Genomic DNA, 17,628 nt, shown 5'->3' on the forward strand with positions numbered 1-17,628 from the left:
ATTGCCATTTTAATGGTATTAGGTCTACTAATCCATAAATATGGGATGTCTTTCCATTTATTTAGGATCTTTTAAATATCTTTCAATAATCTTTTATAGTTTATAGTATATAAGTTTATACCTCCTTGGCTAAGTTTATTCCTGAGTATTTTATTGTTTTTGATGTTTTGTAAGTGGAGGTGCTTTTAAATTTCCTTTTTGGATTGTTCATTACAGGTTTATAGAAACACAACATATTTTTGTATTTATATTTTATCCTGTAATTTTGCTGAATTCGTAATTACTGATTCAATCTCTCTACTTATTGCAGGTCTATTCAGGTCTTCTATTTTTTTTCTAATTATTGTTTTATACATTTGTCTTTTAAGTTGTATAGAAAAAAAGAGCAATTCCATACCAAAATTACAATAACACTGATTTTTATGTTTGCCCATGTCTTTTCATTTCAACCTGAAAGACTCTCTTTAGCATTTTCTTGTAGTGTTGATATAGTGTTAATGAACTCCCTCAGATTTTGTTTCTTTGGAATATCTTGATTTGTTTCTCATTTTAAAAAATCCTCGGGAACAATGTCTGCTCTGTTACCTCTAAATCCAGATATCCACATTAGAAATGTAGGGCGCTATTTTCAAGACCACCACTGTACTAGCAAGTAGGTTGAGGCAGGGCTAAGTTAAAATGTCACAAAGCTTTTCTATCATGGTTGTTGCCATATTCTTGATTCAATGCTTGCTTGTTTCCTATAAACCTTTGACTATTTTCCAGAGTCCTGGTAAAATTTATTCTTACTGCTTTTGTTCCCAGTGTTTCCATGAAGGGACAGGCCCTTGGAGTTTTCTATTCTGTCATTTTCACTGACTCGGTTTATTTTCTTTTGACATTGAAGGTCATGCACAGTTATTGTGAAGTATATCTAAACAGTGCACAAATGTATTCATTCATTATCTTAGAAAAATATGTGCTAGCCACAAGAAAAAAGCAAACAATCCCATCAAAAAGTGGGCAAAGGATGTGAACAGACACTTCTCAAAAGAAGACATTTCTGCAGCCAACATACAGATGAAAAAATGCTTATCATCACTAGCCATCAGAGAAATGCAAATCAAATCAAAACCACAATGAGATACCATCTCAGACCAGTTAGAATGGCAATCATTAAAAAGTCAGGTGCTGGAGAGGACGTGGAGAAATAGGAACACTTTTACACTGTTGGTGGGACTGTAAACTAGTTCAACCATTGTGGAAGACAGTGTGGCGATTCCTCAAGGATCTAGAACCAGAAATACCATTTGACTCAGCCATCCCATTTCTGGGTATATATCCAAAGGATTATAAATCATGCTGCTATAAAGACACATGCACACGAATGTTTATTGTGGCAGTATTCTCAATAACAAAGACTTGGAACCAACCGAAATGTCCATCAATGACAGACTGGATTAAGAAAATGTGGCACATATACACCATGGAATACTATGCAGCCACAAAAAAGGATGAGTTCATGTCCTTTGTAGGGACATGGATGCAGCTGGAAATCATCATTCTCAGCAAACTATCACAAGAACAGAAAACCAAACACCACATGTTCTCACCCATAGGTGGGAAATGAACAATGAGAACACTTCGACACAGGAAAGGGAACATCACATACTGGGGCCTGTTGTGGGGTCGGGGGAGGGGGAAGGGATAGCACTAGGAGATATACCTAATGTAAATGACGAATTAATGGGTGCAGCACACCAACATGGCACATGTATACATATGTAACAAACCTGCATGTTGTGCACATGTACCCTAGAACTTAAAGTATAAAAAAATAAAATAAAATAAACCAGTAACGTAAGAAAAGGAAAAATATGTGCCAGACATCTAAAAAGTGTCAGTGTATAAACAACACAAGGGGAAATCCAGACAAATACACACTTTATTAATAAAACATATCTGTTTTGGTCTCAGAGTCCCTGTGGTTCCCCCACCTTGGTGAGCTGAGTGAAACAGTTACAAAGGAATAGCATTCAGCATTGAACATGCTCTTATAAAAACTTAATGCTTTTATTGATTAGCTAACCTATAGCAGTCTTCATGCTAACATAAGAAATGTTTATGGCTCACTAGAACTACAAGTTATGAAACCCGTACTCTGTAATCTTTTCTATAAATAAATATTTTCATGGAATCCTGAAAAGTATCCTATAATGTATGGTCAATAACTATGTTTTTGTCACAGATTAGAAAAATGAGGCACAAATAGTTTGAAAGATTTGCCTGGGATCACAGGGCTAGTAAAGGGCAGAGAAGGGGTTTGGACCTGGCTACATGTGACAGATTAAACTTTTACTCTTAGCACATGAGCTATGTTGTTTCCCTAAATGATGGAATTCTCGGTCTCTATCTTCGCTGACTGATCTCACCCACTTCCGTAGTTTTTACTATCATTCTAGCAATGATGACTTCCAACCCCTTATCTCCAGCCCATACTTCTTTCTCCAGGACCCCAGACAGTTACCCAGTTCTCTGATGGACCTCTTGTGGTTGTCACAAGTGTACTTCAACATCAAAAGGTTCAAAATTGGTTTAATCATATCCCTTAAAAAAATCTCTTCTTTCCCAGCCTCCAGCATGTTCCCTTATCTTACATTTGCTCTACCAGTGAATGGCACAAGCATCATTCTGCTGTCAAAATCTAGAAAACTCGGCATGATCCCTTACTCTATTTTACTCCCAACATCCAATCAATTGCCAAAGCTTATTATCAGCTGCTTCTTAATATCTCTTCAATACACTTTTCTTCATCCTCACTATGTCTACCCAGGTTTAGGTTACCATCATATACTTATCTTCTGTAGTCCCATAATAGCCTGCTTATTGGTCATCCTGCCTAAAGTTTTGATTTTTTTTTTTTCACAGAGAATGATCATTTCCACATTCTAAAATATGATTATGTAACCACTCTGCATTTTCTCATTTACTCCTCAAAATAGCCCCTATGTATTAGGTATAGCTTAAAGGAAGTTGTTTTTTGTTTTTCAGAAACCAAAAACATTTCCAAAATAAAATGATCTTTGTCCTTAACGTGTAGTTGTAGGAAGATATAGAAAATCAAATCATCAGGATAATATAGGGAGAAAAGTGAAATGATGGGAAGGGCTTGAGTTAGCTCACAGAATGGAGGGGTAATCTGAAGAACCAGACCCAGTAAAGCCAGGAATCCAAGTAGCAGGAATTAACAGAGAACATCTTCCAGCTATCACTCTTGATCTGCGTCAGAACCAGCTCTTGTGGTGTTAAGATTTTTAGTTCCCTTAATATCCAGGGAGTAGGATTATTCTATCCTGGGTTCAGTTTGGGATGACGAAAAACTTCTGGAGATATATAGCGGTGATAATTGTGATGCAGGACAGGCAAGCCCCAAATTGGGGCTTAGACCAGGAGGGTTCTTGGTTTTACTCAGGAAAAAAATTCAAGGGTAAGCAGGTGGTATTAGCAACTTTTATTGAAGCAGCAACATACAGTAGCAGAAGAGGTACTGCTCCTTGTGGAACAGCACTACCTGATAGGCAGTGTTACCAGAGTAGCAGGTCAAAGGCAGTTCTGTAGTCATATTTATGCCCACTTTTAAATATATACAAATTACGGAGTGGATATGCAAAAATTTCTAGAAAAAGTGTGGTAATATCCGAGCCATCAAGTCATTGACATGAAAAGGGACAGCAACTTCTGGGTGTTGCCATGGTAATGGTAAACTGACATGACCCACTGTTTGGCATGTCTTATGGAAAGCTGCTTCTACTGTCCCTGTTTTAGCTAGTCCTCAATTTGGTCTGGTGTCTGAGCCCCACCTCTGGAGTTGAATCTTGCCTTCTACCTCATTCTTCCCTCAGAGATTAATATTCCTTCTTAATCTTAAAGGGGCTGCAGAAGGACGGAGGCCTATCTTCTGTAACTGCTTCCTGCTGAGTTTATGGGCATATACCCTGCCTAGCACTGGAGGAGTAAAAATCTCTGGATACCTGATCCAAGGAGAATGGAGGAGGACACTTTTATTCTCTAGGTCAGTAGATGGAATGAATTGGAAGCCTTGTGCCAGCATTGTTTTTATCTAGAACTGTTGTAATCTAGAAGACACAAACTTTACACAGAGGTTGAACAAGCAACAGTCAAAAACTAGTAACAACATGATAGCTATCAAAGGTCTTAGGAGACATAAAAAACAGGTGAAACTTGGCAAGGTATTTTTGATAGTCTACCAAATATAATTGGGGTCAGTGTCCTGGTTATATGTACGTAACCAAGTGGCTTGCTCATATATCTTTTGAATGTTAATGTCAACTTGTCTAGATTTGTTAATATATGTGCAGCAGGTTATTAATAACTGCACAGACACCATCTTGTTCAACTAGTAAATAATCTAATGCTAGTCTGTTATTGAGAATTACATTTGCCAAAGAGTCTAGGGACTCTTGAATTCTCTTTAGTGCCCAATCTCTGTTGGTGGCTCAGGATTCCAGGGCTTGAGTCAAGTTCTTTAGAATTGACTGTGGTCAGCAAAGCTGCCCCACAGTGCTGCTAGTCCTACTGCTGTCCCAATTCGCACCAGAATTAACCCAATTGCTCATTTACTTCTGGTGTTCTTGGGTGTTATGGGGTTACAGACTGTGATCCCTGGAGGGGCGAGGGGGACCAAAGTATATTTACCTCTGTTTTAAGTTGTTTATATATAAGGACAAGCTATTCCTTTTTTTTTTTTGAGACAGAGTCTTGCTCTGTCGCCCAGGCTGGAGTGCAGTGGCGCAGTCTCTACTCACTGCAAGCTCTGCCTCCCGGCTTCACGCCATTGTGCCTCAATCTCCCGTGTAGCTGGGACTACAGGCGCCCGCCACTGCGCCCAGCTAATTTTTTGTATTTTTAGTAGAGATGGGGTTTCACCGTGTTAGCCAGGATGGTCTCGATCTCCTGACCTTGTGATCCACCCGCCTCGGCCTCCCAAAGTGCTGGGATTACAGGCGTGAGCCACTGGGCCCGGCCATGGGCAAGCTATTCCTAAAAGAACAGGTGACACCCTGGAGAGTCAGGAGTAGTTATGAGGTGTGACTTTTCCCCATTTATGACCACAAACAATCAGCCCAGTTGGGACACAAACAGAGGCTCTATGGGGTGGGATGTTTATTCTTGCTGCCAAGTTAGGTCTATAGAGATATTTTTCCCCTGTTCTAATGGGGGTGGTTGAACAATCTTTGTTTTCCAAAAGGGGGCAGTACTCCCACCTTCCCAGATTAGGCGGTTGTGTTCCCTTCCCCCCACCGTCCCGTATGTTCTGATCGGGAGAAGGCACCATATATGGTTTCCTTGCTCACAAGTAGAATCCCATTACCTTGCTGCAGCCTTAAGAACATGGCAACTAGAGTTGGATCAGATCATCGTAGGGAGACTTCTGCTTTTTTGTCATTAACACCAACAGTGAGTGCAAAAGATAGAATCATTAGTGCACTGGAGATATAGATAATCAACTTCTCAGGTCCAGGTAATAGTGGTGGGGGTGGTTCAGGTGGAGTCCATTAAGTTGGGAGAGAGTTCTACTTGACAAGTTGGGATTTGGGTACTTTGGGATCACTATGGTTAGTTAGGAGGTCTGGGGACATGGCTGTGAGATTTTCTGGATAGGCCAGAAGCTGGAACTCTCTGTCCTGGGGATATTGATGACAAATCTAGCAACCATGAAGATGATTCTCTGATGCTATACTTTTTGAAATATTTACTATAGAGTTTTGTTCCCACCCACACTAGAAGAGAAAACAAGATTAACAATGATAGCATGGTGTCCGGTTGGACCTTAGAGTGGCCTCTAAACCCAACAAGGACAAAAGAGATGGTTCCCAGGAGAAGGCGACTGACCAAAGCCACAGAAAATAAGTGTTATAGTAAAGGAGAGAAAAATTAATGCTCCTGTTCCCACCCACAGCATCATGTTACCACTTCTGGCTGAGTGTTGATTCCTTTAAATTATTAGTGGAGGTCTTCTGAAGGCCTATAGATGTCCTATATATATCCTATTAGTTCTGTCCTTCTAGAGAACCCTGACTAATACAGACAGCAACTTTTATTGAAGCAGCAGTGTACAGCAGCAGCAGAGGAACTGCTCCTTGTGGAGCAGGGCTACCCCATATGCAGTGTGCCCAGAGTAGCAGCCCAAAAGCAGTTCTGTAGTCATATTTGTACCCACTTTTACATATATACAAATTAAGGAATGGATTATGCAGAAATTTCTAGAGAAAGGGTGGTAACTTCTGGTTCATTGGGTCACTGCCATAGAAAAGGGTGATAACTTCCAGGTGTTGCCATGACAATGGTAAACTGACATGGTACACTGGTTAGCATGTCTTATTGAAAACTGCTTCCACCCTGTCTTTGTTTTAACTGGTCTTCAATTTGGTCCAGTGTCTGAGCCATGCCTCCAGAGTTGAGTCCCACCTCTTACTTAGTTGCACAACAATATGAATGTACTTAATGCCACTGAACTATATACTTAAAAATTGCTAAAATGGTAAAAGTTATGTTATGTATATTTTACCAATATAAAAGCAAAACGAAACTAAAAATACCCAACAAAATATGTTGCAAAGGATCTGAATATTCAGCTCTAAAAAGAAGACATACCAATGATGAATAAGTCAATGAAAAATTGACTTACTGTATGAGTCCATGCATATGTAATGTCCAGAATTGACAAATCCACAGAGAAAGAAAGTAGATTAGTAGTCAGTTAGGACTTTAGGGTTGGAAGAGGTAGGGGTCATACTTACAGAGCATGGGGTTTATTTTTGATGTGATGAAAATATTTTAAAACTTTTTGTGATGTTGATTGTACATATCTGTGAATATACAAAAAGTATTAAAATTATACACCTTATATGGATAAATATTATAATATATGCCTTATACCTTAATAAAGCTATTACTAAACAAAAAGGAATAATATAGAGATAGCCACCGTACCATTTGTCCAGTTTCCCTCAAATGTAACATTTTCATAGCTATAGTACAATATCACAACCAGAAAATTGACATAGCTACAATCCATCGACCTTATGCGGATTACACCACTTTTACATGCACTCATTTGCATGTGCATGTATATATTTAGTTTTATGCAATTTTCTCATGTATTGATTTTTATGACCACCACTACAGGCAAGATACATCACAGACATTCCTTGTCCTACCCTTTTATAACCAAAATCACCTTCCCTTCCTTCTCTCCTGCTAACTTTTGCCAACCACAAAACTGCTCTCCATCTCTATAATGGTGTCATTTCAAGAATGTTATATAGATGAAATTATACTGTACCATTTGGGATTTTTCTTGATAGCATAAACATATCCAAAAATGTTTTTTGTTAAATAACCTTTTTCTCTGTACTTGGCTAGAGGAAACAGGTTTTTCTTGAAGCTTTTCATGTTCATGACTGTTGGATGCTCCTGATGGGAGGCTTTCCCAGAGTCCTGTTCATTATATATAGGAGACGATACGGAAATCAAGGGAACTCGCTGCTATGTTGTTCCGTAAGTTCCAAGGTCCTTTAGGCAGTCTGTCTACCTCTTCCTACCTTTCAGTCTTCCTACCTTTCAGAGTCTTCCTATGCATGTTTGTTGTGTTGTGTCTACGGTTTTTTTAGTTGTAATAGGGAAGCTTGGAGGGATGGGGCTGCTCCATCTTGTGTAGAGCTAGAAGCATGAAGGTCAGGTTTTTGCTGTACAATAAGTTCTAGTCCAGCTCAGTCTCACTGTGGACTTGCAGCTTCTCAGCTGTGTGGCTTTCAAGCAAGTCTCTTGTACTCTGGTAGTGTGTGTCTTTATTTATGTTGTAGGGAGGGGGCTTGGAATTCCTACCAATTTGTCTCTATCCTTCTCAGAGAATCAATAGTATCTTTTGAAAAGAAAAAAAAAAATTAAGGTTTGATAAAAATCTAACATATTGATCTGATCTGTTCTTGTTAGAGCCTGTGTTTTTTAGTTCTAATTTAAAATTTCTATCAATGAAAGGTCACTGGGAGTTTCTCCTGCTTTCTTCTAGAAGCTTTATGTTTTATTTCTTAAATTTAGGTCTATTATACAGTTTGAGCCAAGTTTTCCATATGATGTGAGATAAGGTTCTTGTAAGTATTACTATTATTGAAAATGGCTATCCAGTTGTTCCAACACCAATTGTTGAAAAGAGTATCTGTTCCTCATGGAATTACCTTGGTACCTTTGTCAAAAATCAGTTGGAGGACCAGGCAAAGTGGCACACGATTATAATTCCAGCACTTTGGGAAGCTGACCCAGGAGGATCACTTGAGACTGGGAGTTTGAGACCAGCCTGGGCAATCCCATCTCTACAAAAATAAAAAAATCAGTCGGCTGTGATGGCATGCACATGTAATCCTAGCTACTTTGAAGGATGAGGCTGTAGGATAACTTCAGCCCAGTAGTTCAAGGTTACAGTGAGCTATGATTGCATCGCTAGCACTCCAGCCTGGGCAACACAGTGAGACTCTGTTACTATTTAAAAAAAAAATCAACTGGCATATATGTGTGGGTCTATTTCTTCACTCACTATCCCATTCCACTGATCAAGTTGTCTATATTTATGCTGATAAATACTGTAGGACTGCAATGCTCTATGTAAAGTGTTTTGATTACTGTACCTTTATAATAACTCTTACAATAAAATAGTGAAACTCCTCCAAAATGTTTGTCTTTTCAATGTTGTTTTGACTGTTCTTAGTCTTTTAGACTTTTTAATATACACTTTAGAATCAGGTTGTCAATTTTTACAAAAAACTGCTAGGATTTAATTTATGTTTGGTACTTTTCAGTGTGCAGGCCTTGTACATCTTTTGTCAAATTTATCCCAAAGTATTTTATATTTTTAGTGCTATTGTAAATTATATTTTTAAAAAATTTTAGTCTGGTTATTCACCGTTTGTAGTGTTTTGAATAGTTTCCCCCAAAATCCATATCCAACCAGAATCTGAGAATGGGACTTCATTTTGAAATAGGATATTTGCAGATGTAATTAATTAAGGGTTGAAATGAGATCATACAGGCCGGGTGTGGTGGCTCACGCCTGTAATTCCAACACTTTGGGAGGCCGAGGCGGGCGGATCACGAGGTCAGGAGATCGAGACCATCTTGGCTAACACAGTGAAACCTTGTCTCTACTAAAAATACAAAAAATTAGCCGGGTGTGGTGGCGGGCGCCTGTAGTCCCAGCTACTCGGGAGGCTGAGGCAGGAAAATGGCGTAAGCCTGGGAGGTGGAGCTTGCAGTGAGTCGAGATGATGCCATTGCACTCCAGCCTGGGTGACAGAGCGAGACTCCTTCTCAAAAAAAAAAAAAAAAGAAAAAGAAATGAGATCATACTAGATTAGGGTGGGTCTTAAATTCAGTGAGTACATCCTTATAAGAGAGAGAAAGAATACACAGAGACACAGAGAGGAGAAGCAGAGATAAGAGTCTTGCTGCCACAAAGAAATGCCTGGGGTCACTAGAAGCTGGAAGGGGTAAGGAAGAATTCTTTACAAGAGCCATCAGAGAGAACATGGCCCTGGTGACACCTTGACTTTGGAGTTCTGGCCTACAAAACTGTGAGATAATAAATTTCTAGGTTTTTCTGAAGTCACCAAGTTTGTGGTAATTTGTTGAGAAAGTCTCAGGAAACTTAATACATTGCTAGTATATAGAGGTACAACTAAATTTGTATATTGTGGGTTGTATCCTGCAACTTCTCTAAATTCACATTATTAGCTCTAGTAGCTTTTTGTATACTATTTAGGAGTTTCTTCATAGGCAATTATGTTTTCTATGAATAAAAATTGTTTTACTTCATCCTTTGCAATAGGTAATACTTTTATTTCTTTTTCTTGTCTTACTGCCCTGGCTAGAACTTCTAAATACAATGTTGAATCAATTTTGTGACAGTGTCCATTTTTCCCTTGTTTCTCATCTTGGGGGGAAAGCATTTAGTCTTTATGTACACATCATTATGTATGCTTTTGTAGATGCATTTTATTGGGTTGAGGTATTTTATCTATACCTGGCTACTCAGTATTTTAATCAGTAGTGAATATTGGAATTCTGGCAACTGTTTTTTTTCATTATCCATTGAGATGATCATAACTTTTTTTTACTATGTTAACGTGGTAAATTATCATTTTTTTCTAATATTAACCCTACCTTGATTCCCTAGCATAAAAACTACTTTTGATCATGGTGTATTGTATTTTTTATATATCACTGGATTCAATTTTACTAACATTTCGTTGAGAATTTTTGCATATATGTTCATGAGGGATATTGGCTTATAGTTATATTTCCTTGTAATATAATTATCTGGTTTAGTTGTCTGGACAATTCTAATGTCATGGGGTGACTTGGAAAGTATTTCCTCATCTTCAATTTTCTGGAAGATTTTGCATAGAATTGGTGTTATGTCATCCTTAGATGTTTGACAGAATTGCCAGTAAAGCCATCTCAACCTAGAGGTTTTTATGGAGGGATGATTTTAAGTAAAACTTTCATTATTTAATAATCATAGGGTTTTCTTTTATCCTAATATATGTATTTAGTGCTATAAATTTCCCCCTATGTACTTCTTTTGCCACATTCCGCAAATTATCATATGTTGAGTTTTCACTTTCACTCACTTCAGAGTAACTTCTAATTTCCCTTTTGATTTCTTTTCGGCCATGGGTTACTTAGACATGTGTTATTTTGTGCTAGTTTAAATATTTGAGGATTTTGCAGAGATCTTTCTGTTATTGGTTTCTCATTTAACTCCATTGTGCTTAGAAAACATAGGTTTTATTATTTGAATCCTGTTAACATTACTGAGATTAATTTTATTGCTCTGAATATGGACTACCTTGGTAAATGTTCCACGTGCATGTGAAACAAACATATAAACTACTGTTATTGGTGGTAAGTTTTATGCTGTTGTTCAAGTCTTATAGACACTTGCTGAGTTTCCATTTTATCAAATTTTTAGAGAAGGTTTTGAAATCCCTGTAACTGAATTTGTCTATTCCTCCTTGCAATTCTATGTTTTTGTTTCATGTATTTTGAAGCACTGTAGTACAAGAATGCTTAGAATTGTTATGTCCTCTTGATATATATGCCACTTAAAATTATATAATGACCTCCTTTATTCCTTGTATTATTCTTGGCTCTGAAATTTATTGTATCTGATATCAATACAGTCATTCAAGCATCGTTTTGATTTGTAATAAAATTATTCATCTTTTCCATCCTTTTACTTGTAAACAATTTGTATCTTTAAATTCAAAATAAGGTTCCTATAGGCAGCATATATTTGTGAGTTTCTTTTTTCACATACTTATTATTATTATTATTATACTTTAAGTTCTGGGGTACATGTGCAAAATGTGTAGTTTTGTTACGTAGGTATACACGCGCTATGTTGGTTTGCTGCACCCATCAACCTGTCACCTACATTAGGTATTTCTCCTAATGCTATCCCTCCCCAAGCCCTATAAAGACACATGCACACTTATGTTTATTGTGGCACTATTCACAATAGCAAAGACTTGGAACCAATCCAAATGTCCATCAATGATAGACTGGATAAAGAAAATGTGGCACATATACACCATGGAACACTATGCAGCCATAAAAAAGAATGAGTTCATGTCCTTTGCAGGGACATGGATGAAGCTGGAAACCATCATTCTCAGCAAACTATCACAAGAACAGAAAACCAAACACTGCATGTTCTCACTCATAAGTGGGAGTTGAACAAGGAGAACACATGGACACATGGAGGTGAGTTTCTTTTCTATTCAATCTGACCATCTCTGCTTTATGATTGAAGTGTTTAAACCACTTACATTAATGTGATTATTGATATTTGAGTTTAAGTCAAACATCTTGTTATCTTGTTTTCATTTGTCCTGTCCTTTGTTCTCTTTTTTTGAATTTCTTTCAATTATTTTGAGGATTCCATTTTACCTCATATGTTGGCTTATTAGTTATAACTTTACTGGTTGATTTAAGGTTTATAGTAAACACCTGTAATGTACCAGAATCTACAGTCAAGTGATATTAACATATAGAATAAGAACCTTAAAACTGTGTACTTTCATTTTTCTTCTTCTGGTCTTTGTGTTATTATTTCCCCCCTCTTCTGGCTTTTGTGCTAAAACATACATTTTAATTCTAATATCCAGTAAGTCAGAGACAATCATAAGGCTCATGTTACTTATTTACCCTCTCTCAGATAACTTTGCCCTCCACTCTCTGATAGATGATAAGTGACTGAAAAGTGTTGTTTCATATATTCTGTCCAAGTTTTAGTTGTTTCAGTTAGGGAGGTAAATCCAGTCCCTGTTACTCCATTTTCATTGAAAGCATAAATGTGGGCCGGGCGTGGTGGCTCAAGCCTGTAATCCCAGCACTTTGGGAGGCCGAGACGGGCGGATCACGAGGTCAGGAGATCGAGACCATCCTGGTTAATATGGTGAAACCCCGTCTCTACTAAAAAGTACAAAAAAAAAAACTAGCCGGGCAAGGTGGCGGGCGCCTGTAGTCCCAGCTACTCAGGAGGCTGAGGCAGGAGAATGGCGGGAACCCGGGAGGCAGAGCTTGTAGTGAGCTGAGATCTGGCCACTGCACTCCAGCCTGGGCGATAGAGCGAAACTCCGTCTCAAAAAAAAAAAAAAAAAAAGAAAGCATAAATGTGGATTAGTGTTTTAAATGACGGTTAATCATGAAGGCTTTATTTTACTTCTAACCAAAGTGCGCTTCCTATGCTATCTAGAATTCCTGGAAGAGTCCAGTGTCTGTGTCCCTTCTTGCCCTATCCTGGACTAGAATGTTCAAACTGCAGCACTTCCTTTGGTCATACAATAGCCTTTAAGTTTACTTTCTACATTTCCTTCAACGGACTTGAAATTTTTAAGAAAAAAAAACAGTAACTGTTTTATTAGAAAGTTATGAGATATTATCCACATTATCTCAATTTTGTTAGAAATACGTAAGGATCCAAAAATGTATTGTTACTATTTGCTGAATATCACTAAATCTATATTTCTTTTGTTCAGTTTTTCATTCATTCATTCAACAAGTATTTACTGGATGTACATGATGTGCTAAACCCAAATGGTCTAATCCATATCTACATCTCAAACATCCTTTTTGAACATCCTTTTTCTATGAGAACCAAGGCACACTCTCTAAGCTCCCTGTCTGCTCTTTGTCAGAATTTGTAGGCTTTTATGGGAAGAATTTACACATTTTGTGAAGAATGGCCACAGTAAAGGAGAAAAGGAGGCTCACCAAATAACGTATAGAAATGATATATAGGCAATGCCTTAGGAACCTTAGACATAGCTGCTCCCCTTGAGGGAATGTTATGCTCTGCTCTCTGTTGCCTTTTGCTCACTTTCTGCTAGTTGCTGGTAGTTGCTTGAGCATTTTATATGGAGCCTGATCACTCACATGCTACTGCCTCAACTGCCCCTTCAGACAGAAACACTCTGTGAAGAGCCAAGAGAAACTGGTTAGCAGAAGACTCTCTTCATAGAGTAGAATCTCAAACTCAACTTTCTCTGAGAAACTGACAGGCAACTTCAATCTGCCTAGACATAGAAGAGATATGCATTTTCTATCATGGATATGATATCAGTTCACACATGAATTTAATTTCTCCTCATGAACACTTTTTCTTCCATTGAAGCTGGTGCCAACACTGACAATCAAAAGTAAAAAGTCTGGTAGGACATAAGCCTCTCTGTTTATCAATTTTCCTGACCTTTCAACTCTAGCCTCTCTATAATCTTCTGTCTTGTGTCTTAAGCGCCTGCAGAAGGAGAAAGAGCTTTGAAATTACTTAGGCATCTGATTCATGTCTGGGGTTTGTGATGTTATGTGACATTTTCATCTGCCTATCCACTTTTCCCCTTTGGTTTCACAAGTTCCATTGCAATGTTATATTCTAGAACAGGAGTGGCAAACTTTTTCTGTTAGGACCAGATAAAAAATATGTAGTCATTGTAAGCTAGCTATACTATCTCTTTCACAACTACTCAACTCTGCCACTGTAGTACAAAAATAGCCATAGATAACATGTAAATGAATAAGCAGGCCATTGTTCCAATAAAAATTTATGGACACCAAAACTTGAATTTCATAGTCTTGGTATAATATCCTCAAGTTTTTCAACCTTTAAAAATGTAAACATCATTCTTATAAGCCAAATAATAGGCAGTGGGCCAGATTTGGGTTATTTGCCAACCCCTGTTCTGGAATCCTGACTTTAAGTTTATGAGACTGTCCTCATACATAAAATGTGTGTATTTCATCTAATTAGCACAAATTGACGGGGATTTTATTTCCCTAGTTCTGCTGGGACACTTAACCCCAATTGTCTTCCCATAGACTTCTCATAAAGATCTCATTTGTGTATCCATTGATTCACTAAGTGATTTCCTGATGTCCAACTCCATATAGATAACAAAATTCTGTACATTCATGGATTTCAGGTGAATGTGAGCTGGTATGAGGTGGGACTATCTCAGATTGAAAGTGGGCTGTGCTTCCTCACACATCTTACATAGTCTGCTATACTGAGGAGGAGGTTTCCTGGGACAGAACTACCTGTAAGGAAAGAACTAGACAATGTTTTTCCATGAAACAAAGCAGGGAGAGGGGATTTGTTCACTCTTTTGTAGAGTAGAGCAAGGATTCAATCCACTGGAAATTCCAGAGAAATTGGTGGGACTTTCTCACTTTGAGGATTCCTGAACATCTGCAGTGGAAGGAGCCAGTGTAGGGAGCAAAACCTAGAAAACAGAGTAATACCCAGGGGAGATGATGAGAATAGAGCACAGCAGCAGAGGAATGAAAGTACCTACTCCTTAGCCCACTGGACTTGTGAATATAGGGAAGACCTCACCTTGGAGATTTCCTCTAATAACAGAAGGGAATATCTAAAGGGTTGGGTCATGCATGTCAGTAAGAACAAGAACTTGGGAGAAAGCTTACAACCTCATTACCTTTTCTGGTCCATACAATAAGCCTGGGAGGTGATTGTCTTCATCTTACTGATAAATATTATGATCTTCAAAGAGATGTGTCTCTTAAACATTTCTAAAAAGAGATCCCAGAAGCAAGTTAAAATTGAGATTCTGTCACAAGTGTTTATTAAGTGCTCACATTGCTTTTATAAGGTGGTCACATTGCTTTTTATAAGTAATACGTGTTCCATTTTAAAAAATAAGAAATTATGGATAAGCAAGAATAAACTCCCTCTTAATTCTACCACAAAGATAAACACGATTTTCTATATATGTGTATATATGTGTACATATATGACTGTTTATGTTCATATTTAAGATTTAAAGTAAAAAAGAATGCAGAGAATGGTTTTTAAAACTGTTTTATTAACTTCACAATATATAATGAGCATCTTTCCATGCAGTAGGTAAAACTCCCCTGCTGACAGAAACTTACAAACTGGGTCAAAACAACATTCAGTTTGAAGCTGGTAATAGGAGACCCACAAGAAATAGGTAACATCAAAAGGTTTACAACAAAGGTACACCACAAATGTGTAAGTTTAGGAAGCTGGGGTCTCCCTATTAACTTCAGGGAAACCATCAGGATTCAGGGCATAAGGCAAAACTCATCGTGATGGTCATGGTGAGGGGGGTCAGTGCTGACTGCCCGCAGACTATGACTCAACTGTTTTTCCCTCAGCTTTTCCATCAGCTGTCTCACCTCCTCCCCAATCCTTTCCATATTCTCCTCTCTCACCCTTGCCTGTGGCTCTCCAAGCCTATGCATTATGTCCCATCTATACTGCAGGGTGGGCTGCCTAACACGGAACCGCCTACGATTTCCTCTAGGCACACAGTATTCACCAACATTCAAAGGGAGGGCCAAGGGCTCCCCTTTATTAGCAACTTGCTCCTTTTCATCTTTTTCATCATTTTCCTGGTTGACATTTTCCACGTTGAGATTGTTTAACGCTCGTTCCTCTTTGGACTCCATTACTCCTAGGAGACAGAGAGAAAATGGACTCAATTCTTGGTGAACTGATCAGCACCGAGGACAGAGGCCCGACTACCCACCTTTCAAAATTCAGAGCCCTGGATTTCAAAGGCCTTTTTTAAATTTCATTTTTTTTCCCACCAGAGAGGCCCCATGTACCCTCGGGGTGGGGGGGGGGGCAGTCCGCGCCCCTCTCTCCCGCAAAGCCCACCATCTTCTCTGCAGATCCATCTCCAGGCCTCTGCAGGCGCCAAAATGGAGGACGAAGAAGGGGTGGGGGTGGGGGATTGCGAAGCGTAGCAGTGAAGGCACCGACTGGGGTCCCAGACTGGGCTTTCGTCATGTTCTGACCCCCGCCCCGCCACCGTCCCTCGCACCGACCTGGGCCTATCCTTGCAGTCTCCTCCTCCTCCCGATTCTCGACGTGAGGTGCGTGGCCTCGACACTTAGCCTCGCAGACCTGCAGACGGCCGGGGTGGGAAGAGTGGAGGCTGCTGCAGCGGAACACTAGCGAGGACCCGCCGCCACCCGGCCCCTTCCCCGCGCCGGGCCCGGGCCCTCCTCGCCGCCCTCTCCCCGCGCCTCAGCCGCCCCGCCCCCCAAGCTGACCACCATTTTCTGCATCAAGAAGGGCGGAGCAGGGATCTCAGAAAAGATTGCGCTGGTGGCGGAGGCAGGTGCTTCAGAAGGGCCGTAGCCTCAGGACCGCCGGCTCCCGCGGGGCCAGGCACTCCTCCGCTCACTAAAGGCTCGCGGTCCCGCGGCGGGGCCCCGGGGCTGCATCGTGCACCGGCTGCGTCTCAGCGCGGCTCCTCGGGGGTGGGGCATCCGCAGGCCGGGGCCGCTCCCCCACACCAACCCCAGGGACCCCCTCTGTCTCCCTTACCTGCTCCCCCTCCGCTTCCTGCTTTCGGGGCCGCACCTGGCCCGCACGTCCTCAGGGCCACCGGGAACAGGTACCACAGCCGAGAAAGGAGCGAGCGACGGCGACTCTGACGCCAGAGCGAGGCAAGACTCAGTGTTGGCCGATCACGTGGGGCTGTTGTCATCGCCAGCGGCTCCGCCCCCGTCCCACGCCCCCTCCTGCAGCCTGGAGTCAGGTGGGACTTTCGGGCCCGCCCCCATCCTCACCGTGAGTCCCTTTTAACATCCCCAGCCTGGGCTCTGCCACTCTCCCTTCTCTTGTGTATTCTTGAGACTTCCCTTGCCTGCCCAGGAAGGACGGAAGGCATCTTCTCAGGGAGCTGTTGGCCATTCCCACTTCTCTGGGGACTTGCCTCTCTCTGCCCTTGGCTCCCAGGATTCACCTCCTTCTGCCTGTTAATTAATTTTTGACAAAGATGTCAAAGTAATTCGATATGGAAAGTATAGTCTTTTAAACAAATGGTACTGAAATAACAGAATTCTTAAAGGAAAAACAGGAGCCTTGCCTTTTATCTATACTATACACAAATTAATTCAAAATGGATCATAAACCTAAATGTAAAAACTCAAATTAGAAAACTTCTAGAATAAAACATAGAGAAAAACTTTATAATCTTTGAGAAAACAATCCCTTAGGACAGAAAAAGAACAGATCAC

General features: G+C 40.0%; 1 protein-coding gene across 1 annotated transcript; it reads right to left on the reverse strand.

Annotated features, from left to right (window-relative positions):
- Nucleotides 1-15,417: 15,417 nt before the first annotated feature.
- Nucleotides 15,418-17,089, reverse strand: BEX2 (brain expressed X-linked 2). Its single transcript, XM_003918045.3, has 3 exons — nucleotides 16,934-17,089; nucleotides 16,429-16,507; nucleotides 15,418-16,052 (listed from the first exon to the last, which is right to left on the reverse strand). Exon 3 carries the CDS (start codon nucleotides 16,045-16,047, stop codon nucleotides 15,661-15,663), a length of 387 nt encoding a protein of 128 aa, XP_003918094.1. The 5' UTR covers nucleotides 16,048-16,052; nucleotides 16,429-16,507; nucleotides 16,934-17,089; the 3' UTR covers nucleotides 15,418-15,660.
- Nucleotides 17,090-17,628: the final 539 nt, after the last annotated feature.

Source organism: Papio anubis, unplaced genomic scaffold (genome assembly GCF_008728515.1).
Source record: "Papio anubis isolate 15944 unplaced genomic scaffold, Panubis1.0 scaffold162, whole genome shotgun sequence".
Lineage (NCBI taxonomy): Eukaryota > Metazoa > Chordata > Mammalia > Primates > Cercopithecidae > Papio > Papio anubis.